Source organism: Microplitis mediator, chromosome 8 (assembly GCF_029852145.1).
Source record: "Microplitis mediator isolate UGA2020A chromosome 8, iyMicMedi2.1, whole genome shotgun sequence".
Lineage (NCBI taxonomy): Eukaryota > Metazoa > Arthropoda > Insecta > Hymenoptera > Braconidae > Microplitis > Microplitis mediator.
In genome coordinates, this window is record NC_079976.1 from 11,045,341 (window position 1) to 11,070,152 (window position 24,812).

General features: G+C 30.7%; 5 protein-coding genes across 6 annotated transcripts; 2 read left to right on the forward strand and 3 right to left on the reverse strand.

Annotated features, from left to right (window-relative positions):
* Positions 1-1,403, reverse strand: LOC130673177 (flexible cuticle protein 12-like). Its single transcript, XM_057478119.1, has 2 exons — positions 1,241-1,403; positions 1-395 (listed from the first exon to the last, which is right to left on the reverse strand). Exons 1-2 carry the CDS (start codon positions 1,247-1,249, stop codon positions 90-92), a joined length of 315 nt encoding a protein of 104 aa, XP_057334102.1. The 5' UTR covers positions 1,250-1,403; the 3' UTR covers positions 1-89.
* Positions 1,404-6,320: 4,917 nt separating this feature from the next.
* LOC130674049 (flexible cuticle protein 12-like) lies at positions 6,321-7,914 on the forward strand. The gene is made up of 2 exons (XM_057479329.1): positions 6,321-6,478; positions 7,470-7,914. Exons 1-2 carry the CDS (start codon positions 6,389-6,391, stop codon positions 7,770-7,772), a joined length of 393 nt encoding a protein of 130 aa, XP_057335312.1. The 5' UTR covers positions 6,321-6,388; the 3' UTR covers positions 7,773-7,914.
* A 57-nt stretch (positions 7,915-7,971) lies between these two features.
* Positions 7,972-15,252, reverse strand: LOC130674045 (anillin-like). 2 transcript variants are annotated; one of them, XM_057479325.1, is made up of 10 exons: positions 15,193-15,252; positions 14,734-14,830; positions 14,393-14,618; positions 14,125-14,306; positions 11,695-11,978; positions 11,441-11,607; positions 11,106-11,365; positions 9,301-11,029; positions 9,060-9,204; positions 7,972-8,376 (listed from the first exon to the last, which is right to left on the reverse strand). In XM_057479325.1, the coding sequence occupies exons 2-10, from the start codon at positions 14,749-14,751 to the stop codon at positions 8,268-8,270; spliced, it is 3,120 nt and encodes a 1,039-aa protein (XP_057335308.1). In that variant the 5' UTR covers positions 14,752-14,830; positions 15,193-15,252; the 3' UTR covers positions 7,972-8,267. The 2 variants fall into 2 exon arrangements, with proteins under 2 accessions (XP_057335308.1, XP_057335307.1); XM_057479324.1 differs by having other exon boundaries at positions 11,441-11,978.
* A 725-nt stretch (positions 15,253-15,977) lies between these two features.
* Positions 15,978-21,508, forward strand: LOC130674047 (serine/threonine-protein kinase VRK1-like). The gene is made up of 2 exons (XM_057479328.1): positions 15,978-17,611; positions 20,349-21,508. Exons 1-2 carry the CDS (start codon positions 16,283-16,285, stop codon positions 20,439-20,441), a joined length of 1,422 nt encoding a protein of 473 aa, XP_057335311.1. The 5' UTR covers positions 15,978-16,282; the 3' UTR covers positions 20,442-21,508.
* LOC130674046 (ribosome quality control complex subunit NEMF homolog) lies at positions 20,574-24,583 on the reverse strand. The gene is made up of 2 exons (XM_057479326.1): positions 24,344-24,583; positions 20,574-23,484 (listed from the first exon to the last, which is right to left on the reverse strand). The coding sequence occupies exons 1-2, from the start codon at positions 24,397-24,399 to the stop codon at positions 20,574-20,576; spliced, it is 2,967 nt and encodes a 988-aa protein (XP_057335309.1). The 5' UTR covers positions 24,400-24,583.
* Positions 24,584-24,812: the final 229 nt, after the last annotated feature.

The following is a 24,812-nucleotide window of genomic DNA, read 5'->3' on the forward strand; positions in this document are numbered from 1 at the left end:
TTGAAATCAACGGAAGTATTTATTGTACATAAAATAAATCAATAAATTGGCACAAAATAGAAGAGAACAAAGACCGTAAAGTAGGAAATTCAAGCAGGAATATGTGCACCAGTGGGTTGGAATCCATTCTCGTCGGCGACATAGGTGACTGTGTATTGTGTGCCGGTGGCGGGGTCGGTGTAGCTGAAGCTTCCTCTGACTACGATTACGGGAGTTTCTTCTCCGGCAACATTTCTCAATTCACCAGTTTCTTCGACGTTTTGGCCGTTAGATAATTCGTAGCTGTACTGGTATCCATCTACTCCAATGTTGTTGTTCTCCTGTGACTTAACGACGACGACGTCTTCGACGGGAGCAGCTGCTGCTACGGCCACAAGGGCGACGAGTGCGATTATCTATTTACAAATAGTTTATTTAATTATTTAGTTATAAAATTTTTCTGGCTTTTGAATTTTGAGTACTCGATAATTTTGTTTAAAAAATATTGAGATTTTAATTTAAAAAAAAAAATTTTCATTTACATATTCATCATTTTTCAACAACAAGAAAACATTTCATTTTAATTTTTTGAAGATTTTTCGCTAAAATTTTTACATTCTATTGATTAAATTTCGATAGCTCAATATCAAATTCTAAGTCCCAAAAACTTCAAGATTTTGAAAATTATTTTTATAAATTTTTTCACAACTTTTTTTTTTTTAATTTATGAAGTTTTTTATATTTTTTTTTTCTAATAATCGAAATATGATGAATGAATTAAAAAAATTTAATTTTTCAAATAATTTCAATCGAAATTTGATATCACTATTAACTAAAAACAAAAAATTACAAAATTGAGTATCTAGATTTTTTGACTTTAAAAAATTTAAACAACTCAAAAATTACTTGTCAAAATATAAAAAATAAGTTATCAAAATTCAAACAAAAATAAAATTCTTTGCTTTAATTAATTTTAAAATAAACATCTATTTATATTAAATTTAAAAATTAAAAATCTCAGAAATAAAATCAATGACTTGTTAAAATAGTGCAAAAAAATCTATTTTTAAAATCAAAAAATGTAAAAAATTTCCAAGATTAACAAAATAAAAGTTTCCAAATTTCTGATTTAAAAAAAACCATCAGCTCTCAACAAAAAAAATATTTCACTATTTAAATCCTCAGTAAAAAATTCCTTCACTTAAATAAACAAATTTATTTAAAAAATCAAAAGCCAAATTTTAAAAATAAAACAACGCACCATTTTCATGATGAATAAATTTTTTTGTTATTTTTTCTACTTGAACAAAAAAACTACTAGACTTCAAAACTAGAAACTGTACTTATCCCAGGTTGATCTTGACTTTATATACTCCCAAAAATCCAAATCCTCTCTATCTCCCACCATAAATTTTTAACGACCATCCCACTGCTAAACTAATCTCACCCGAAACCTATTGCCGAAATTATAATTATAATAAAAAATCTAAATAGCCGTTACGAAATATAATAAAACCTAAGACCAAGACTAAAACCAAGACCAACCCAAGATGATGATCATGATTAATAGGCACCATTACGGAAGTTAATAGTCCCAAGTCATCAATAAATTGTTTACCACAATTTAAATAACAATATCCATTGAATAAATTATTTAAAAATTAATACCAATAATAATCCATAAAAGCATTACTCAAGTAATAATGCAATTAAATAATTTAATAAATATTCAATGAATTAAGTAATTTTTTTGTATCTGTTTTTATTGCATCGTAAAATTTTCATTATCACCATCATCATCATCGATATTAATGACGGATTATTTCATTTTAACATTCAAATAAATAAATAAATATATTTGAAAAATAACATATGAAAGTTTAATAATAATGATGTAATGTCCTATATAATATACTGGTTTTTGATGATATATGGTAATTAGTAAATTACTAATAGCAAAAGCATCAACGAACACATATTTAAAGATGTTACTATCAGTCTGTTAAATGCCAGGTAAATTATAAAAAAGAAGAAGATAAATTTATAAATATTGATGAAAAAAAATTGAGTAAATGTTGGGAGAAAAAAAAAAGAAGGTAACCTTAGGTATAGAAGTTGAGGTTGAGGTAGAGGTGGAAGTGGAGGTAGAAATGGAGATGGAGAAGGAGGTGGAGGTGTAAAGGTAGGTTTTATTAGGTACAGAGAATAATCTGGAGATGGGATTACGTAAGAGCGACCAGTGCACATGGTTAAATGTCACCAGTAAGGCTTCGGGTGAACATGCACTGTCTCATCAGCGCATCTTTTGTTAGCAGGATGCACGGCTGAGCAATCCAATGCCCTTTTGGTAAATACTTTAGCCCAAGACGGTCTTCGCTATGCTATGCTGTGATATATTATTTTATTTTAGTTCAGTTCAGTTTTTATCAAGACTGGGGAAAAGGAATTTTATGATATTTTTATACTGTTTAAAATTTCATCAATTTTCAAAGATGATGTCACGGAAATTTTTTTTAAATTTACGATACAGGGAAATATTGGGATTTAATTATTATAAAGTAATAAAATTTTAGTGCACATCCTTTACAGCTGATGTGTGCATTAGAAATTAGCTAATTAAAGCTTTCAAAATTATGATTTAAGATGATTTCTTCTATAGATTTTTATGTTACGTTTGAAATGAAAAGTTTCAGGGCTTTATTATAAGATGTTTTTTTAAAATACATTTGAACATTAAGACGCGTTTTCATTTGTTTCTCTATTCACACTCAAGTGGATAAACGGTACTATCTTTGTTGCACTTGTACAGTAAATGGAAACTTTGTCCAAGCTTTTCTCGTAAACAAATGGAAGTTGTCAAAAAATTGAAATGCGCTTCGCTAGTTCATAGAGTAAAGCATCGGGTCTGTGTCTTTATTTAGCGTTTAGGGTTTTTATCTCAGAGAAAAGCTTGGACAAAATTATCTGAAAACGGTTCTTAAGAGAATGAAATAGGTGATTTTCAAATGAACCGTTTACTTAGATAAAAATCCAAGTCATTTAATAAAATATTGCATTCTATGCGTTAAGTTATTATTTATCGAATAAAATGCTTCTCATTCGACAATTTCAGTTTATATCTGAGAACGGCTTATTTGAAATTTCCATTTGCTAATGTAAGTGCAACAAGGACCTTTCGTTTGTTCACATGTGTGTGAGAAAGACAATAGATGGCAAGTCCTCTTAATATGGTCAGTTGAAAATTTTATCGATTTGCAAGGACAACTGTCATGGATATTAAATAAAATTTATTTATTTTACTTGAATATTCATTTGTTTACATAATCGAAAAAATTAAAGCAAAATTTTTAATGAAAATACAAGGTGACTATTTAAAAATACATGTTCTCTGTGATAAATCAAAATATAAAGTAGGTTTTAATTTAAAAAATTTAAAAAATACAGTACTTTCCTTTAAAAATCTTAGTAAGTTTTTGATATTTGTGAGTTTATTTGTTTTGCTATTAAATGTATTGTAATTAAAAACTAATTACACATGAAATATAATAATTATAAACTAAAATTTAGATATTTAAAATAACTATCAGCTTTAAAATTAACACTATTTAAAATGAATTTACTTGTGAACAACAAAAACAATTATTTAAATGAAATTAAAATGAAATACATTGTGATTTTAATTTTAATGACCTTTATTCTTGAAAATTTGAAGTTATGTGAAAATACAGTAAACAGATAAGTTTTTACAATGATATTTATATTTCATATTTAGGGGAGGGCCAGGCAAAACGGGGTAAGGTAGGCGAAATGGGGTACCCCCGAAATTTTATAGAAAAAAAATTTTTTTGTCTAAATGCTTTTCAAACATTCCAAAATGACTTTTGTAAATATAATTGAGCATTGTTTTGAATTTTTTTTCGTTAAACTTTTTCAAAAATCGAGTGTCAGTCGAAAAACGTTAATGACTTTTGTTTTATGATAAAAACTATCAAAATTTTTTTTTTTCTTTCTTTGTATCAAATAATCATGCAAAATATCATTTTTCTTTATGTAAATTGCTTACAAAAAAATTTAATTTAATCAAATTCATTTAAAAACTAGAAATTTTTTTTTTTTACTTTTTTAGGGGGTACCCCATTTTGTCCGCAAAAATGAAAATTTTTTTTTTCAACGGCAACTGAAAATTTTTTCTATTCACTTTGATTATTATTATTAAAAAAAAAAAGATTTAGCGTATTTGAGTCCTCGAACACTTGGTATTTCCTTAAGTACCCCGTTTTGCCCGGCCCTCTCCTATGACTAATTTTAACTTGTTAATAATTACTTCAGTTGATTTGCTTTTAATTTCAAGAGAAATTTTCAAAAAAATATAGATTCGATTGAAAAATGTTTTTAGATTTTGAGATCAGGTTTTAAATCTAGAGGTAATAATTAATAAAAAAAAAAAAAAAAATGATGGAGTTTAAGTTTGGTCTCAATATATGAAACCGAAACCCTATGCAAAAATTCCCATAGAATCCACTCAACTGCGACAAAAACCGCATAGAATCCTATAGACTGTATTGGTTTCTATGCGGTTTTTGTCGCAGTTGAGTGGATTCTATGGGAAGTTTTGAATAGGGAACTAAAGCAAAGGTTGCTGTCTTTAGTGTAATTATTAACTATGTATTGAAATTGTATGTAGTATAATTAAATTTTTACAGAGATAATTTTTTTTAACATTTGGTTTTTACAATTCTGAATAAACTCGAACGAAAAACTTAATATAATAATTAATACCTTTGGTTAAAAATGACTCAAAATTAACTACTTTTTCATCCCGTAACAAGATTTTGAAACAGAAGAGTAATTATTTGTCCTGGTCCCAATTTACATACAATTGTAGAGTGAAATATATTATATAATTTTCTCTGAGTCGATAATGTAATTTTTAATTTACGAGTTTGCGATAATTCTGATATGCGAAACTATAATTTTTAGTAGATTCTTTAGATATCTACTGCATTTGTCCTTATAGTGAAATTTTCATAGAATTTATTTATAATTTACTATTATTAGTCGGGTAAGTTCCAAAACTTTATATATTTTTATTTAAATTACTATAAATTTTTTTTAATTAAAAAAAAATAATAAAAAAATAAACATTCCCGTATTTTAAAAATACAATATCTCCAAAGTAATAAAAACTAAAAGTTCTAATACCTAAAGGTCCAATCCCTCTAATTAGCATAAAATATTTCATACTGATAAATAATATCCCGTTTCTTCAAAAAATAAATTTTTCATTAAAATCAGCTGTCCAACCGATGAAAAAAAAATAATAATAAAAACAAAACTAAATGCTAATTTTTCTTGTTTTTTTTTTTTTTTTTTTTTTCATCATTCTCTTAATTCAAATGATTTAAAAAATAAAACGGAAGCGATGTAACAATTTGTAAAACAATATCGAAAACTTCCGTATCGAATCTTTAGTTGCGTTAACCCTTGCGTAACCAGAGGGCAGATAGACCCAGAGGTGAAAGAAAAGAAGAGGCGGTTCGGGCACTCGGTCGCATCTCCAAATGGCAAGGTCATCATTTAAATTTATTACGTAATAAAAACTTTCCTCACGGCAAATACGAGTGAGGTATCCTCTATTTTATCCAAACTCATCTCAACTCAACTATACTATACTATTATATTATGTAGCAGTGATTACTTATATATATATTCGAAGAGGTAAAAGAGTCAAAGTAAAAGCAGTTGAAATGTCACCATGCGCAAGGACGTACATTCTTCTTTAGTCCTATTTCTTCGTCTTCTTCTTCTTCTTCTTTTCCTTCCCTTCCTCTGCCTCCCTCACCAGACCCTTACTCTTAATCTTTGTCAATCTCCAAAAGCCAATAGTTAAATTTGTAATAAATCCAAATATACATATATATATAATTTAAATAAATACTTTAAATGAAAATCGTTACCTTGTTAACGATTTCGTCATAAGTAACGTCATCAGTAGCTAGATTACTAAGAGAAGATGAGTCGAGATGAGTTGGATGTCTTCGGTTGCTTTTACTTTCTAAGTTTGATACTTATTTTTATTTTTAATTTTTTTTTTTTTTTTACCAGGTCAAAGGTCGCGTAAATGTTGCGCGTCATATTTATTTTTGTTTCTCAATTTATAAATTTATAATTATTGTTATTAATTGTCACTGTAATTATTTATACTTATGTCATTAGTAATATGAAAAATTAACGAGATAATTTAATCACTTACGCCCCTAGCGGGTAAAATGTTGGAGTTAGATACTACTGCGGTGTATTCTTATGGAGGATGCACCTGGATGCAATCATTTTTATTAATGCTACTAAAAGGAGTGGGAGATAAGTGGATTTTTTTTTATTTACGAGTATATAAAGGTACGAGTGTTAGATGGAATCTTGTGTATTTTATCAAACGTTGCTTAAGACACTTCTTATTATTTGTATTTTCTCGTGGTTTTATTTATCAAATATGAAAACGGTGGGTTGCTTTTTTTAATTTTATTTTTTATCATTGGTAGTAATTTTTAAAAATTGTATATCCAAATTATTAGATAGTGAAAGTGATGTCTAGACAGTTGATAACATTTTTTTTTTTTTTTGGTGTGCGAGACTTTGAAATATTGTTTTATATTTTTTGTAATTTCGGAGCTGGTGTAGGAATTGTTGATATTTTTAAATTAAATGTATTTATCCAAATAATGATTGAGAATCTAAGAGTTTGTTCATCAATTTATTTTATTTTTTAATATGTCGAGTTTTGAATTTTGATTTTTTTTAATTTTCTTTTTTTTTTTTTTGGAGAAATTACTTAATGGATTGGTTTGAAAATAATAAGGGCTGTAAAGTTATATTAACTCTTTAATATTGACAAACCGTAGAAAGAAAATTAAGGTTTAAAATTTTGAGAATTAGTTGAAAAGTATTTTAGGTGGAAAAGAACCAAAAAAAAATTTTAGTCTCAAAAGTAATTAAATATAAGATTTTTTTTTAATTTTAATGAAAAATAATTTTTAAATTTGTGAGGAACCAAAAAAGTATAAAAACTAAAAGGTGGAAAATACTCCGAAAATTAAAAGAAATTTCTAAATGTAAATACGATTTTGAAAAAAAAGTTTTTTTTTTTTTTAAACTATTTGACAGATAGATTTGAAAATCGTGAGGGTCATAAAATTTTGTTCTCTTTCAATTATCGTAACAATTACTTAAATCACTATAAATTACGTAGGGGAAAAAAATTTTGAAATTTCGAAAATTTGAGACTAATTCTTAAAAAATTCGCTACAAAAATAATTTTTATATTTATATGAAAGAAAAAAAAACTTTATAAGCTAAAAAAATTCGAATTTCCTATAATTAATAAAAACTTTTCTATGCTTTAAATAAAATTTGAAGCAGAAGTCTAAAATTTTGAAAAAAAAAAAATTTATGTGTATAATAAAATAAAGAATGTTTTTAAAATCCAAATGTAGATAATAATCTTGGTAGTTCTGGCGTCAGTTGCATCAATCGGACTGTCAGCACCCCAGCAAGAAATAACAATAATTCGCCAAGAAGAAAACAACAGTATCGGAGTAGGCGGTTACCATTTTTCTTACGAGCAGAGTGATGGACAAAAGCGTGAAGAAACGGCGGAGCTAGAAAACGAAGGAACTGACGACGAAGCCATGAAAGTTGTCGGCAGCTACAGTTTCGTCGCACCCGATGGCAAAACATACAGGGTAGATTACACTGCTGACCGTGATGGTTACCACCCTGTTATAACTCTTGTGTAATAACCACTCGCTTTCTCAACAGACATTTAATAAAAATAAAATAAAACTAAAAAAAAAAAAAAAATTATTAAATGTCTATCCTGTGCATAATGTATAAAAATAAATGATTTATATCTCCTGCATTTAAAAGTATTTTTTAATTTTAAAAAATTTCCTCATTACTCAGGATTTATTTCTCATACAAATATTTATAAGAAAAAAAAATACAAAATTAGTTAGTAATTAGTTAGTAATTGGTCGAGTAATTAATTTTACTAATTACTATATTAATTATAGAGTTTACACTCAACAAAACTTATTTTAATTATATTTACATATTTTATTATTGAAATTGCATCTGTATATTAGATGAGATTAAACTCCATTGTAGCTTAAGCAATTAAAAAAATTTATAAATATAAAAATGTCAATGTATAGATTAGCTTACAATTTATTAATACTATACATGGTTAATAATGATAAAAAATAATTGATAGTTACGCGTTTAATCGAGAATTAATTCGTAGGAGAAATCCCTCCCCAGGCTCGTATCAAGTTTAGCGAACTATTAATTTTAGAACACCATTTTAGTCGTTCTTCCTTAGTGTCGGCGCTTAATAAATGTCTGAAATTAAAATAAATTATTGATATCAATTCATTATTTTAGTTAATAATTGAGAAAATTATTCAATTAAAGGGCTGCCTTTTAAAATACAACTTTTATTTTTGAGCTAAAATGGGGGTTTGTTGGTTTGATATGCGTAACAAGTGATAATTGTATATATTTATTCAAATTTTTGTTACATTGTTTTTATTGATATTTAAATAAGTCGCGAGTTTTATAGCGATAAAGTTTTGGATAAAAATTTCTTTTTTGATTAAACTATTAGAGATACGATAAAAATATCTGTTCATTTTTCTAGGAAATTTAATTCTTTATAAATTTGTTTCTATACATTTATCATGTAACATTGACGGCTTAATCATAATTTTAATTTTAAATCCCCGATCTATAAATGTATAGAGTATTGACTTTAAAAAAAATTTTGGTTATCAGAGATCGACAAGAATGCGTCAGTACAATTTTGTAGGAAATTAAATTCTCCATAAATAAGCTTTCATACATTATTTCCATGGCTTTACTCAGAAATTTAGAATAAAATAAAAAAAAAAATTTTCCCAGTAAATGTTCACAACCACGTTCGAATTCCCGCTAGACGTTTTCAAATTTTTCAAACAAATTTCCCTATTTTAAAACGCAGCTGTCCTTTCATTTGTCACACAAGTCAATATGATTAATTGTAGTACCTTATGGTAGTATTAGGCCCATTTTTAACCACGACCAAGCTGTCTTTGTCGTTAGGCTGAGCACGTCTCATGGTCTCAAGTAAAAAGGTGTTGGGTCGTGCGCAAATGTCTCTCGAAACTAAACTTACATTTGTCGTAATTACCTCTGCAACAAAAAAAAAATAATAACCATTTAATTATCCAGCCTCTAAATATTTTCTCAGCAAAAAAAAAAAAGACAATATTTAAAAATTAAAATAACCTCGTAATCCAAGGGAGTCGACTGGCGTTTTCTTATTTTCGTCCTCCGGATAAGTCCAGGACGACAATGTATCACCTTTAAGTAAACACCAGCGCCTCCGCCACGACCCACATCCCCCAATATCTTCGAACATCGTGAGGAACCCACGATGTTCAATAGAAATATTGAGCTCGCATGAAACATGCATCAGCAGGTGTCCTTCCAGTGATGAATTACGTGGTACTTTGTTGAGAGTAAATTGGTTTCGGTTTATTTCTTTTAAACTGAACACTACGTATCCAGTTAAACTGAATGATGGCGACCGTACAGCTCCTGGTCCACCAGGAGATGGATGCGAAGGTTTAATTAACTTACTCTCGTATTTAGAGTATTTCTTATTGCTGTCCTTTATGTGATATTTAATTTCATGGGGTAAAATTTCTGCTCGCGTCTCAAGCGAGTAAACTTCAATAGTAATTTTAAAATCTGAATAAAGGTCATCGAGTTTAATTGTCGAGGGAAAACGGATACAAGAATCGTTTCGATCAACTTGGACTACAGGCGTCGCTATTACCGTATCTAGGTGACGGATTAAACATAAAAAGTGCAAACACATGTCCGAGTTTATATTGAACGAGTGGTCGCGTTTCAAAGGAAGAGTAAGCGCTGAAATAGTAAGCGATCCACTTTCTTGTCTAGGAGACGATCCAGGCAAAACAGGTCGAAGTGTTCCCTCGACTCGCATTCTCTGGATCTCATTGAGAGCTGCATGTCGACGGTGAGTCGCTACCAGAAGTAATCGCTCGCCTTCAACTTGCTCACGGGATCCACTGAATTCAACCGTGGCCGTACACAAGTTCAACGCCTGGCTCGCCTGACCAATTACCGTCTGTTGTTTACAGACATCCTCCATTAACTGTTTGATTTTGACCTGTACCATTGCAGTTTCATTGTCATCCGTTGGCTCTTCGCAGTCCGTTGACTCAACGGACCGCTTTACTTGCCTAACGGGTGTCTTGGCAGCCTCGCATTGCTGCCGGCGGTAAAAACTCACGCTGTGCATCAGAGGGACTTGATCTTTTTGGCCACCATCAATAATGTACTGATCTTTCTTACGCGGCGAGCCAGACGGCGTAATTTTAATTGGAGATTTATAAATATTCTGGGAGTATTTAAAACTTGTTGATGCCATAGACGGGCTGTTTCCAGCGCGATTTTGCTTTGGAGGAGTCGGACCATGATTCTGCGCCTCCTGAAGAGCTAGACATTCGTCTAAGTACTCATCCATTTCATCAAGCACTGATATGTCAGATGTCGAACTCTCATCGGATTCAATTTGTCTCTTGTTACAGCTATTCGACTTCTTACTTTCTTTTACGACCCGCATGATACTGTTTTCAAAACTAGTATTACTATCGTCGCAGTTTGTTGATACTTCTTGCTCAAGACCATAGTAATCATCTAGATCTGTTTCAGTATCAGTTGGCTCATCTAATGTCGCTGTCTCGGCTTCTGTCGTACCCACTGTGTACTCCGAGTCAGTTGTTTCGGTTTCCGAAGACTCAATAGCTGTCAAGTCGGGGTATAAGTGACCTGGCTTAGGTGGAGATACTTTAATACGTTTGACATCTGAAAATATTGTGCGAGTTGTTTGCACAGCTGGTGCTTTTAGTGTCGTTACTTGACGCTTCGTTGGTGTACGGGATTCTTGAGCTGAAGGTAATGGCGGTGGTGGTGGCGGCGCTTGTTCCTAAATAATTTAAATAAATTTAATAGTTTATTATTTATAATTTTAAATAATTTTAATTAATATTAATATATATTACAGTGGCTGGTGTAGGTTTGACAGGACATACTGGTGAATTTTTCGGCGACCCATCGCTGTTATTTCTCGGTCTTATACAAGACCCAGCGGCAGCTTGGGCTGACTCTTTATTTTTATTAAACCGAGATCTTAACATCTCTAATTCTTTTTTTCTTTCAGCTTGTGTGTCACGTAAAATATCATTTTCTAATTGCTGTTTAGGCAATCCTTCAAATAACGCACGTCTATTTTGTGTCCCAGTGTTGACTTTACTTCGTTGATCTAAAAATAAAATAAAATAATAAATAAACTAAAAATTCTAAAATAATTTTTTTTATAAAAAAAAAAAAAAATTACCGGTACTGGTTTGATTGCAGACTTTCTGACACTCCATAAGCTTCTTAGTGGAAACTGGTAACGACAATGGAGCCTTTGGAATCAAAGCCTCGCCCTTATTCCTTTCAAACATCGCCATCCTCTCAGAAAGTGACATCTCCGCGGGATCCTTGGCCTTAGTAGCTAAACTTTTGGATTCAAATAACGAGGCTTTACTCAATACTGAACCTGGTGATTGTATTTTACTTTTTGGAGAACCACTGTAACCACCAAACCTGCTTGGCGTCCGATTTCCACTTGCGACCTCCTTCGTACTCTTCTCCGGCGTCCTGTAACTTCCTTGGCGGTCCTTAGATGTAGACGCGACGCTCTTCTCCGGGGTCTTTGAAGTTGATGGGACTGCTTTCTCCGGCGTCTTTGTCTTCTCGCTTACTAACTTCTTTTTTTCAGGAACATCTCTGCCGATACTGCTGGCGCGTACACTGCGTTCTTGAGCTTTTGTTGGAGATGGTTTGTAATTAAACCTTGTGTTTGTTTTTCGTATGGGTTCTTTTGGTGCCTGGAAAATAAATTTTTTATTAAAATATTTATTTTAAAAACTCAGTAATTGATAAATGAAGCTCAAGTTAAACTTCCGGTCACTTATCTCAAGAACTAAGATAGATATAACTGTATATATATTTTTTTAATCGAGTGTGTTATTTTTTGTAAAACCGAAAAATTAATATTATAATTTAAAATTTGAATTATAACAAGGAAAAAAAATTACCGCGTTTATCAAAACGGAGGATAAATTAATAACAGATTGAGTCTAAGTAATTAGATTTTTAGAGGATCATTAAGAGAGTATACCAGGTGATTTTCAAATGAACCGTTTTCACAGGTAAAGACCCTAATTATTAAATAAAATATGTCATTCGATGCGTAAACTTATTGTTTATCGAATGAAATGTTTCTCGTTCGGAAATTGTAGTTTATATCTGAGAACGGCTCATTTGAAATTTCTATTTGCTAATGTAAGTGCAACAAGGACAGTTCCGTTCGTTCACATGTGTGTGAGAAAGAGAATAGATGGCACATCCTCTTAAAGTGTTTAACTATAAGAAAAGACAAAAAAAAAATATCGATTTTTCAAAAGTGCGAGACCCTACCCCCCCCTTAAGTCAATGAAAATGATTGATTTTTAAAATTTTAATGATGTAACTGTCAGATTACAACGCCCAGATAATATTTATAATCTAAAATAGTATATAAGAGGATGTGCCATCTATTCTCTTTCTCACACACATGTGAACGAACGGAACTGTCCTTGTTGCACTTACATTAGCAAATAGAAATTTCAAATGAGCCGTTCTCAGATATAAACTGCAATTTCCGAACAAGAAACATTTCATTCGATAAATAATAAGTTTACGCATCGAATGACATATTTTATTTAATAATTAGGGTCTTTACCTGTGAAAACGGTTCATTTGAAAATCACCTGGTATACTCTCTTAAGAATATATTCCCAAAATTTCAAGTCAATCAGAGCAACTTTTGCCTCACTGTTCCCTAAGTTGAAAAAAAATAAATTTTTTTTTATCAAATTTTCAGGAGGGGGGGGGGCCTTCTTTCCCCCATTCTCCCCTAAATTGAAAAAAAATTATTTTTTTTTTTTTTTTTCACTTTTTTCTTCTAAAACTTCAAACGCATTTTTCTCAAAACTACTTTTTCACAGTCCGTGATCACTGCCATTTGAAAACTACATGACCGATTCATTTCAAACTTGGTACACACTTTCTATATATATAAAATACCTCCCCCCAACGTTGAGTTTGAGATTTTTTTTTTACATTGAGGGGGTTTTCTACCCCCAAATGGCGGGATTTTTCGAGAAAAATAGTACTTTTCATTTTACATGACCACCAAAAATGTAGAAATGCAAAAAAAAAATGATCAGAGATCGTTGGGGAGAAGATTTGATGATACTTCAACTAAATTTTAAGGGTACTCGACTTCAGATAATTTTTAGCTGAGATGCAGTAATCACTGCAACTCGTCTTTTTTCTAAGACGTTCTTGGGAAAGCTTCGTCACCGGCTTGTTTGTAGATATTTTCGCGTAAAAATTTCAGGAGATGTTCTTGAAATGACACTTAACTATGTACAAAAGGTTTAAATTAATTTACTCTATCCATATAGCTGAAAAAAATTCGCAAAGAAGTGTTTTTTTTTCACGCTTTAGAACCTGACCCCCCCCCCCCTTAATTGTAATTTATTTCTAAATAGTTAGTGTCGGTAATAAGTTCACTAAAAATTAAGATGCATCAACTATTGACAGGACACACGTCTGTTAATCAAACTTTTTTTTAAAATGTTAAACTCAATACTCAGATTAATCTATTTATGTTATTCTAGATAACTGATGAGCAAACAATTGCAAAAACAAAATATGTTAAAAAAAAAAAGGAATCTAGACTTGTATATTTAATATTTTAAAATATTTGCTCTTGATCTTTGTAAACTATAAATTAAAATTAGTCCTAATAATTTATGTAACTAATTTATAAAAATTAATCACAACTCTCAAAATAAAATAAATTACCGCCAATTGATCTCTTACTATTTTATTAAACTTAAAAATTATCAGCGTTAAAAAATAAAATAATTGGCGTACAAAAATAAAATTTACGCTCCATTAAAAAAAAACAAATAAATTAATTACCACAGTAGGATGTGACAAATCATCTTCCCAATTATTAATAGTGGAAGCAAGTGCAGCTAAACGGTCCAGCCGGGCTCCACCAACTCCACATTTTTTGCTTGCACTCACATCACTGGTCTCTTCAGCGCTGAATTTTTCCTCAGTACGGTGAATCGGCGAACTCAACAGCTCCCGATCCTCATCTATAATCCCCAGGATCATCAGTAAACTAATCCACAGTTTAATAATCAGGCCGATAAAATAAAATAATAAAAAATATAAAAAATACCAGAGTACAGTTTTCCTAATCTGTCAAGCTTGGATTTAACATTAGCAGCTAATGTTGTTGTGTTTTCTTTATTTTCTTGAACAGTCAACTTGGGTGGAGTTTTAACAGGACTAGGAATATTTATCGTAGCTTCTTTCAAAGGGCTACGACGTTTTATTTCATGTCCAGCATTAGATAATTGTGTATCTAATTTTTCTCTTCTTGCTTTCGCACGTTCTAGCATTCGCTATAAATTTAATTATTAATTATTTATTATAAATATTTATTTATTAATTAATACTACAACCAGGATATTCATTTGTTATTAATCATTTAAATATTTTGGAGTTAAAATTTCGTACCTGAGTAAATGGATCCATTTTTTTTTTAAGTACTTTATTAAATACTTAGTGTTTTATTTATGCGTGCTTTAAATTCTTCAGTCTTTATCTTTTGTCCCTTTTAAAAAAAAAAAAAAAAGTTTAAGTAAAATAAATATTTATCTTCTAAAATAATCAGCGAATACCAATGAACTGAGTCATTAGACGCTTTGTATGACTGCCATTACACTGATAAACTAAAATCACCGTTAAAATATTGACCGTTAAAAATTTAAATGCGTCCTATCCCTTTCCGTAAACATTTTGCGTCATGTGTCAGATATTTTCAACGCTTAATAAACTTACTAATAAAAAATTATTTATTTAGAAAACAAAATAATTATTCAACTTTATAGTTAAAATAAATTATAATTATAATTAAGAAATAATTACTTAATTTCGTTATTTATTATAACTTAGAAAATTATTTAATTCGGTTACCTTTTTTTTAAAAATCCGTAGCGTCTGTTTGCGTCCAGTAGACAACTGACATGTGAGAGGGGAGAAGAGAATGGAGAGCGAATGGAGAAAGTAAGAGAACAAAAGCGCGCTCTAAAGGAAATAGTTTGAATTTATAATTTAAATTGTATTTGCATGAAAACGATAACTAAAAATTAAATAAAACAATTCTTTGATGTATATAAAATTTCAGAATAAAATCAAAAATCAATTTAAACAAATAATTTTTAAATAAATAAATAAATAAAACCGGTATATTATATGAAAGTTGCGTGACGTTGGCGCCATTAATTTGAAAAAAAAAAAAAAAAAAAAAAAATACACTGTGACGTCACATACATGAGATGGCGTTAGTTATTCGTTTAAATAACAGCTACAATTTATTTATTTAATAGTTTAAAAATTCGTTAAAAAAAAAAAAAAAATTTTTTTTCAAAAATGATAAAAAATTATAAAGAATATTAAAATATCACAACTTAAGGGATATAAAAATCATGCGATCACCCAATTGCAGTTATAAACAACTGTCGAAAGGTTTATTTAAAAAAATAATTGAGATCGAGAAGAAAAATTACGCAATCTAAATATTTTTAAAATTTTTTAAGACTAAACCCGATTTAATTAATTCCAAGTTTTATACTTTTAGTTTACTCATTAATTTTTTTTCTTCAACAAAAATCTATTCGACGACTTGTCGTATTTTTCAAATGGTTTATTTCGAACGAATGTCTGTCTTGGACTTGGCTCTGGCCCCCCAGTTATTTTAACAACTCCCCCTATTAACATTTGAACGAATTCCACGTAAATTCCCGCCACAAGTTGACAAGTGTGCTCTGTATTTATAACAACAATTAACTATTTATTTACTAATTACTATCTGTCATAGTTAATTAATAATAAATAATTAATCAACATCATAAAAAAAATAATTAAAATTATTAAATTATTAGCAAGAAAACCGCGCAGTATTTAAATGTCTTCTAACCTCAAAAAATAAATAAAGTGCCTTAAAATAAATAATAAATAATAAATAATTAATAATAATAGTTAATTAATAGATAAATAAAAAACAATGGCGGCCAATAAAAAAAAACCACGTAAAGCCAATGGATACAAAATGCCAGATCCAATACGCGAGGGTGAAATTCTACAGGATTTAAATAAAAATCAATGGATCCTTGGTAAATCAATCGGAACTGGTGGATTTGGTGAAATATATTCAGCGTCACCTTATGGTAAGTCATCATCAAAGTCATATAATTCAGTAATTAAAATAGAACCACATGGTAATGGTCCATTATTTGTTGAAATGCATTTTTATATGAGAAATTCAAAGCCAGATGACATTGAGTCTTGGCGTAGTAAAAAAAAATTATCTCATTTGGGTATGCCGAAATTTTTGGGATCTGGTTCACATGAATATCAGTCACAGCGTTATCGTTTTTTGGTAATGGAACGTTATGGTAAAGATTTATGGAAATTATTTATTGAAAATGGACGTAAATTTTCATTGCCAATGGTAGTTAATTATTCATTACAAATAATCGACGTCCTGGAGTATATTCACAGTCGTACATACGTACACGCTGATATTAAGGGAGCAAATTTATTGATGGACTTGAAAGATGACTCACGAATTTATCTAGTCGATTTTGGTCTTGCGTCTCATTATACGAGTAAGGATTTTAAAATTGATCCTAAGAAAGCTCATAATGGAACTATTGAGTACACAAGTCGTGATGCTCATGCTGGGGTTCCAACAATGAGAGGAGATTTTGAGATCTTGCTGTATAATGTCATTCAGTGGCTGTGCGGAAAGCTGCCGTGGGAAGGAATTTTGAAAGATTGCTCGGCAGTTCAGAGAGCGAAAGAAAAAGCTTTTGAGGATATTGATACGTTCTTGGGTGAGATGTTTAGTAAGGAGGTTCCAGGTTTTGTTAAAGATTTCATGAAATTCGTTGAAAACTTAAAGTTTAATGAGGCGCCGGATTATAATAAGTGCAGAGAAATTTTTGAGGTCGGAAAAAGTTTAAAAGGAAAGGCTAATGGAGTTAAAGTCGAGAAGAAAAAAAAGAAGGATACGGTTGAAGAAATCAAAGAAGAAGTGGTAAAGAAAAGAGAAAGAGTCAGAACACCTAAGCAGGAAAAAAAAGTCCAAGTGACTACGCCGAGAAGAAAAAGTCCTAGAGTTAAACCCCAAGTGTCTTTGGATGACAGCACTGTAGGAATTGTTGTTGATAGAAAAAGAGAAAAGCTTAAAGATGTTAAGGCTATGATTGAAGCTATGGATGATGATTCTGATACTGAATATGATGTTATGATTACCAAAAAGAAGAAGGTTGAGAAGAAAGGAAGAAAGATCAAGAAGTCGACGGATTCTGGGGATGAATCAGAAGCTGAGGTATGTTTTTTCTTTAATATTTTTATTTTTTAAGGATGGAAATGTATTTATTAGGGTGCCCGGAGAAACTGTTTTATAACAAATTTTTAATTAACTATTCGCTTGGTACAAGTACTTTTTTTTTTATGAAGAAAAATTATTTTAGTAAATAGAATACTCAAATGATTTTGATTAAAATGAAGAAATATCTTGGAAATTTTAATTAAGAACTTCCTTCATACAAAAATAAATAGGGTACTCATGTAGGTGTGGGGTTTTGATTATTTCCGGCCATAAAAAATCTCAAGAAAAATATTCGTAAATCTTTTTTTCTAAATTTGTTTTGCTTTGTAGCGTCTTTAAAAAGAAAAGATTCAATTTGCTGAAAATTATATTTTGTTCATTTATATTTACACATTATAGAGTTAAATTTAAAAAAATTGTTGATGTCTAGATTTTTCGATTTTTACAATTTATGGTAGACAAATTTTATAAAAGTGATTTCGAAAAAAAAAAAGACTTTCGGTTGTATCTATTTTTGGTTGTAAAAAATTTAAAAAATACAATATATTAATTAAATACAAACTCCCTAAAAATTTAAGCTATTAATTTTAATTATATAAAAATTTTCTCAATCGAGTTGGAAAATTTTCTCATTTAGGGTAAGAGCACCAGTACCCAGCCCCAAACCAATAGCCAGCTACCTCATGTTAAATTATATCTATATATATTTTGAGCCATGTTAAAGTATATGACTTGCTGGCTACTGGTTAGGGGCTAAGTAGTGGTGCTCTTACCCTACAAAGTATGTAAATCGAATCTTTTTTAAAATTACGATATTTTGGCTGCATTCATCAAATTCGGGCTCCTGTTTGTCGTGATTTATAGAGAACTTAAAGTTTTTAAAGGAATCCACTGTAACTTTACTATTACTCAAGCTGTTTTACTGTACTGATAACAATTTTGTTCGATTTTCAAAGGTAATTGAAATGGAAGTTTAATAAAATTTATTAATTTTACGAGAATTTCGATTTGTCGATGATTAGAAAAAAAAATATTAGATAATTGCTTTCAACCCGATTTTCAAGAATCAAGTTGTCATTTGATCTCAAAGTTTTAAGGTCCTACACCAAAAAAATAATTTCTTGGTGCAAGAAATTTTTTGTATTGTAAATTGAAAACGAAAATTTTCTTAGGACTTTTCTTTTTTTTTAACTACCTGCTAAGAAAATTGAAAATTTTCAAAAATTCGGGAAGTTATATGTACCTGAAGATAGGAACGTTTTTCGCGCAATGAAAAAACCAAAACTGGAAGGTAAAATTCTACTGGATGACTATATTTTTGAAATCTTTCGCATATAGATGCTGGTATGTCAGTTGAAAATCTTGGACTACCCCAACTTCCGGAGCTACCTCTTAAGTAGTCAAATTACTTAATTTTTTTTCATTTTCGTTGCGCGAAAAACGTTTCGATCTTCAGATACATGAAAGTTATTGGTTTCAGTCCGATTTTCGAAAATCGAATTTCTATCAGATCTTGACGTTCTGAGGTTCTAGTAAGCTATTCTGACTAATTTCACGATGATGTCCGAGTGTATGTATGTATGTATATACGTACGTACGTACGTATGTACGTATGTAAATACCTGTATTCTTTTGAACGGATGAACTGATTTTGATCGGCAAGGTGTCATTCGGCGCGGCTTGTTAATTTCTACAAGCTATGAAAATTTGAGCTCCGGGTTCGTTCGGAAATATTCCAAAAATAAAATTTTTTCAAAAATGTTTTCTTTGGACAACTTTTAATGTGCTCTGTGGATTGATTCCAAAATCTAATCAGCTCTAAAACCTCATAAGCCACGTCGAATGCCACCTTAACCATCAAAATCGGTTCATTCGTTCAAGAGAAACAATTAACGAAAGAATTAAAAAAAATTTTTTTTTTGTTTTTTTGAAATTTCTCAAAAACGACTGGATAAATACATCATTTTAAAAATCTGATCAGCTTTAGAACTCGATAAAACGCGTCGATTGCCGCCTCAACCATATCAATCGGTTAATTCGTTCGAGAGATATCGTTGATGAAAGTTGACGGCCTGCAAACAAACTCTTTCGATTACCACAAGAACCGCCTCAATCGTTTATTTGATTAGAAAGATATGGAGAATTTACATCTATACACACACATACATACAGATAATCGGATATCATTCTGAAAATGATCAGAGTAGTTTCCTAGGACCTCCAAACGTCGAAATCTGATGAAAACTTGATTTTCGACAATCAGCGTGAAAACTATAACTCCCCGAATTTTTCGGAAATCGACGATTTTACAGCCTGAGAGTAGAAAAAAATTAATTATTTATATTCAATATTGAGAAAAAAATTAATTTTTTATTTTCAAATCAATTTTTAATCCTCTGTTACATTATTCTAATTCATAATTATTTTAATTAAACAAACCTCAAATATCTGAAGCATTAAATCTTTCACTAAATTATTTATTTTAACATAAAAAAAATTTAATTATTCAAAAATTTAACCTATTTCATTTTTAATGAATTAGCTGATTGCAATTAACAAATTCCAAACTATTACATACATCACTTACTTTCAGTATATAGATAATTTTAAATAAATTTTCATACGCAAACAATAAATTTTATTTAATAAATATTTAGAGTCTGCAAAAAATGACGTAAAAATGGTCATTTTCATTAAAAAAAAAAATTTTTTTAATTTAATTTTTTTATTCTAGGTCATGCCAAGAGGTACCAAATCCCGACAAGCAAAAATATCCAAGCTGAGTCGTCAAGTAGCCGCAGATTCTGATGAAGATATGTTTGATTAATTTTAAATAAAAATCTTGTTTTTTACGATTAAAAAAAAATTACATTTTTTCTAAACTTATCCAATAATTTATTTAATACACTTATAAATAAATTTTTATACATGGACTTAATTATTATAATGAACCTTGGAATCACTTCTTTAATCTCTGAGCTTGGGGTGCACTGATCTTGACCTTTCCTGGAATATTTCTGGCCACAACTTCATCCTTCACTGCCTTCAGCAAATCTTTCTCCCTCGCAGTTGTAGATTTATCTTTCAAAAACATCGCCAGTGCGGTTTTAGCAGCCTTTCCTCTTTTTCCCGTTCCTGGCATCAACTTAACCTTGAACTTGTAATTCAGGACAGTAGAATAAGGCGCAATAACCGGTACAGCAAAGAGCAATTCGTCTTCATCAATAGGCTTGCCAGTAAACTGATCAAGCATATCCAATTCAGGAGCTGGTCCAACATCTTCATCATCATCTTCACCTCCCTCGGGAACTGGTCTAGGAGCTGGAGCTTTACCTCCTTTTTTCTTCTGCTGATTTTTATCAAGATTAACATTCTTCTTTTTTCTATTTCTCTTTTCTTCTCTTGCTGGATTAGGTTTCATCATCTCCATTATTATTCTTCTGTCCTCCTCATCCTGGTCCTTATATTTTTCTTTTATTTTCTTCAATTTAGCTTTCTGTCCTCGTTTCAATTTTGCCGGTTCCTGTTTTACTGGTTCGATTTTATTTTCTGGTTTTGTTAAATCTCTAGTAACATCAAGATCTTGCCGGTTCTCTGTCAACCTCTGATTAGCTTTTGGTTTTATTTTCAAAGAATGCTTTACAATAACAGGTTTGTCATCACCTAAATACACAATTTCTTCTTCCGGCTCCAAAGGTCTTTTATTATCAATCAGTAACTTAACTTTAGATCCAGTTAAATCCAATTTTATCTGCGTATCAGGAAATAATGATTCATCATCTGACTCAGAATCATCTTCATCAATAGCTTCCAATACTTTAGTATCAGAGCTTCCTTCTTCTTTACCGGCAGTATCTGCATTAACGTCATCTTCTTTGCCATCAGAGTCGTTATCATCAGAGTCCAGTTCAATCTCCACGTCGTTAACATTGTCATCACCAGCAATGCTGAACTCATCATCTTCTAGGCCCCGGAATCTCCTTTCACCCCGATGTCTTTCAATACTTCCATCCTCTAGTCTAAACAAAAACGCCAGTCCCATAACCAACTGACAAGGCGGTAAATAATTTTTTTTTCCTCTAATCATGAAGGAACCAGTTGTCAAATACTCTCCAGTAGGTGCTGTTTTAGAAACTTGATCACTGTGTACCCACCAAGCACCCGCGACGACCTTTGCATCCCAGGCCACGCTGTACACGACTGCCATCGTTCCCGCCTCAGCCAAACTCTTTGGTGGCACGGGATTCCCACTAGGATTTTTAATAACAATTGAACTGGCACCGGTAAGATCCGCGTGAACATACAAATCGCCAGCACGCAAATAACGTTTTACAATCAATTCATTCTGCTGCATATCGCGACCGCCAATTACCAAATAGTTTTCGCTGGTAATGAACCAGTAAAACTTTTCAAACCAGTAAACTTTTCTTGCTTTGTTTATGGTATGAATTGCCTGGACTTCTTTCAATGTTTGTTTAGTCTTTCGTTCAGCAGATTTCAAAGCCTTGCCTTGAGATTCAATTGTCTTCTGATGTTTCTTAGCAGCCGAACGCTTCTGATCAAAATAACGCAGCGCGTTTCCGTAAGCTGAATGTGCTAGATCAATGTCTATAGTCATGGGTTCCAGTTCTCGTTTCTTCTGTCCATTTCCATCCTCACCACCATCTTCATCCTCGTAATTTGAATCAGAGTCAGCATCATAAGGATTAGTCAGATAAACAGAAATGTGATTGGTTTCCAATTTTAACGCCTTGATAGCTTTAGCAACATGATCACCTCTGACTTGGGCTTCGCTGATCAGAACTTGGATATCCGGCCAAGGCATTTGGTTGGCTAGCGCACTCTGAATCGCGAGTATTGCATTGTCTACCAATTCTTGGTTTAATATAATCAACTCAGCTTTGCGTTTATCAAGCTCTTGATTAGCTTCCAGTCCAGCTAGACGTTGGTCATGATCTTTCTTTACATTCTCCAGTTTTTTAAGAGCATCACGCTCTTGTGCCAGAGCTTTTAGATCCAGCTTCTGGCCTTCCATTGTCGAGAAATACTCATCGACTGCTAGATCAAAGGTATCAAATTCTTTAAAAGGCTGATCCTTGTACTGCTCTAATAGATACGGATGGAAATCAACATTTGCTAAAATAAATTCTCCAGAATCTCCAGTTGCTTTGGATTCTTTTTTCTGAATGATGTAACCTTTTGAAGGAGTTGTCTTAGCTTGCTCTATTAGATCATTTGCTTGATTCAATGCGGCCATCAGCCGGTCAAAGTCTTTGTCCAGGAAAAAGCTTTTGCCAACTTTACAATTAGATTCGAAACCGTTTGATAAAAGCACGTGGTCAATTAACGCAGAACCGAATTCACAAAGAGGATTTAAGATTTTTTTAAGCGGCTCTCCGGTTTTTGCGGAAACTAATTTTGAACGAATTACTTCAGGAGAGGGCATTGTCGTTAAATGGGCTCGGTCAGTGGGATACTTTTCGCGAACGGCGAATCTTATTTTGTCGCCCTCGATGTGAGGACGTAAAATATTTAGAGTAGTTAGTTCGTAATCGGTCAGAATTATGTTACCGCGGTCGTAAACTTCAAGAATTACGTGGTAAGCTGCTTCATTGCTACCGAACTGTAGATCGACTATCCGATCACAGCCAATCTGGGTCAGTGATTCGAGACGCTTGTTTTTTAAATGCTTACGCATTTTCATGCTGAATCCTGAAGGCGCGACGTTCTTGGGCCACTCAAAAGCTGTTGTGTGGATCCGGTTACCAGATTCTAGGAGCAGGACTCGCTTTTCTTCGCTCCGTTGCAGGCGGATTAGATATGTCCGATGGTCGATGTCGTAGATTTGGTTTACTCGCATTCCAATTAATCTATAAATTTTATATTTAATTAATCATTTATATTTTTTCATATGAATTTATTGACGTACGTACTCATTTTACTTAGAGTTTAGTGATTTATCCAATAAATTTATTCTTTTAATGAAAAATTAAGGTTTTAAAATTTTGAAATTTTTTTTCATTTTGCAATTTTGAAAATGAAGTTATAAATTAAATATATTAAGGAGGGTCTATAGTTATTTTTGTCTAAATTTTTCTCTCAAACAAAACCTTAATAAACGCAAAATTAAGAACGAAACTCGATGCATTACTCTATAATCTGGCAATCTAAGTTTTCATTTTTAAAAAATTTTCATTTATTTAAGAGAAAAACGTGGACAAAATTTCCATTTACTGCGCAAGTGCAACAAGGATGGTACCGTTCATCGACTTGAGTATGATAGAGAAAAAAGTTCAGACTCCTCTTAATGTAAATACTTATTTTACTCAGAATTCAACAAATTGCCCAGGAAAATAATCAATTTTAATAAAAAATTACAATTATAGAATTTCGTCGTTAACCCAGCGTTGAAAATAATTTTATTTTTAAATTCTGTCTATAAATTTTTACAATTCAAATGTATTTATGTGAGTACTCACTACATTTGAAATTTAGTTAATTTATTGATTTGAAAAAAAATTGAAGTTTTAAAATTTTTGATTTTTTTTTAATTTTGGAATTAAAGTTTTAAATTAAATGTATTGATCTGAGTACTCAATTTACTTAAAATTCGATAAATTATCCAGAAAACTATTAATTTTGTAATCAACTAAACTTTGAAAATAATTTTTTTATCTTTAAATTTTCTGTATAAATTTATTTATTAAATAATTTATCTGTAAAACTTACTTTTGTAGTTCTGCAATAGAACATACTAAGTCGTATGTGTCAAATCGAGTCTTCATTTTTATAATTATTAATTATTAAGTACAACAATGACAAATATTACTTAAATTTATATAATTATTCAATAAATGTTACCAACTTCTTTATATTATATTTCTTATTATGTATTTAATTCTTAGTAAATATATATCAATTATCATAACATTAGATGTGAACATTGAACATACATATCACAACAATAATACAGGTTATGTTTTTTATCTCTTAGTTTTTTTTTTTTTTTTTTTTTTTTTAAACTACAATCGATTTCAAAAAATATCGAATCATGTTTTCATCTATCGATTACTCGCTTATTAAAATTTTTAATTTAAAATTACAAAACACAATTAGTTTTTTTTTTTTTAATTGCAGATAGTAAATTTAAATAAATTACACAATCAGTAGATTATCACGTTAAATAAATAAAAATGTT

Excerpts from the sequence above, each read along its gene's own strand:
- LOC130674049 (XM_057479329.1), top strand. The coding sequence starts at position 6,389 with ATGGAATCTTGTGTATTTTATCAAACGTTGCTTAAGACACTTCTTATT. Across the intron at positions 6,479-7,469 it reads ATTTATCAAATATGAAAACG|ATAATAATCTTGGTAGTTCT; the intron begins GTGGGTTGCTTT and ends ATCCAAATGTAG.
- LOC130674045 (XM_057479324.1), bottom strand. Across the intron at positions 11,979-14,124 it reads ATTTGTCACATCCTACTGTG|GCACCAAAAGAACCCATACG; the intron begins GTAATTAATTTA and ends TTTATTTTCCAG. Across the intron at positions 8,377-9,059 it reads GGGCCTAATACTACCATAAG|ACATTTATTAAGCGCCGACA; the intron begins GTACTACAATTA and ends TTTTAATTTCAG.
- LOC130674047 (XM_057479328.1), top strand. The coding sequence starts at position 16,283 with ATGGCGGCCAATAAAAAAAAACCACGTAAAGCCAATGGATACAAAATG. Across the intron at positions 17,612-20,348 it reads GGGATGAATCAGAAGCTGAG|GTCATGCCAAGAGGTACCAA; the intron begins GTATGTTTTTTC and ends TTTTTATTCTAG.
- LOC130674046 (XM_057479326.1), bottom strand. The coding sequence starts at position 24,399 with ATGAAGACTCGATTTGACACATACGACTTAGTATGTTCTATTGCAGAA. Across the intron at positions 23,485-24,343 it reads TCTATTGCAGAACTACAAAA|ATTAATTGGAATGCGAGTAA; the intron begins GTAAGTTTTACA and ends TAAAATTTATAG.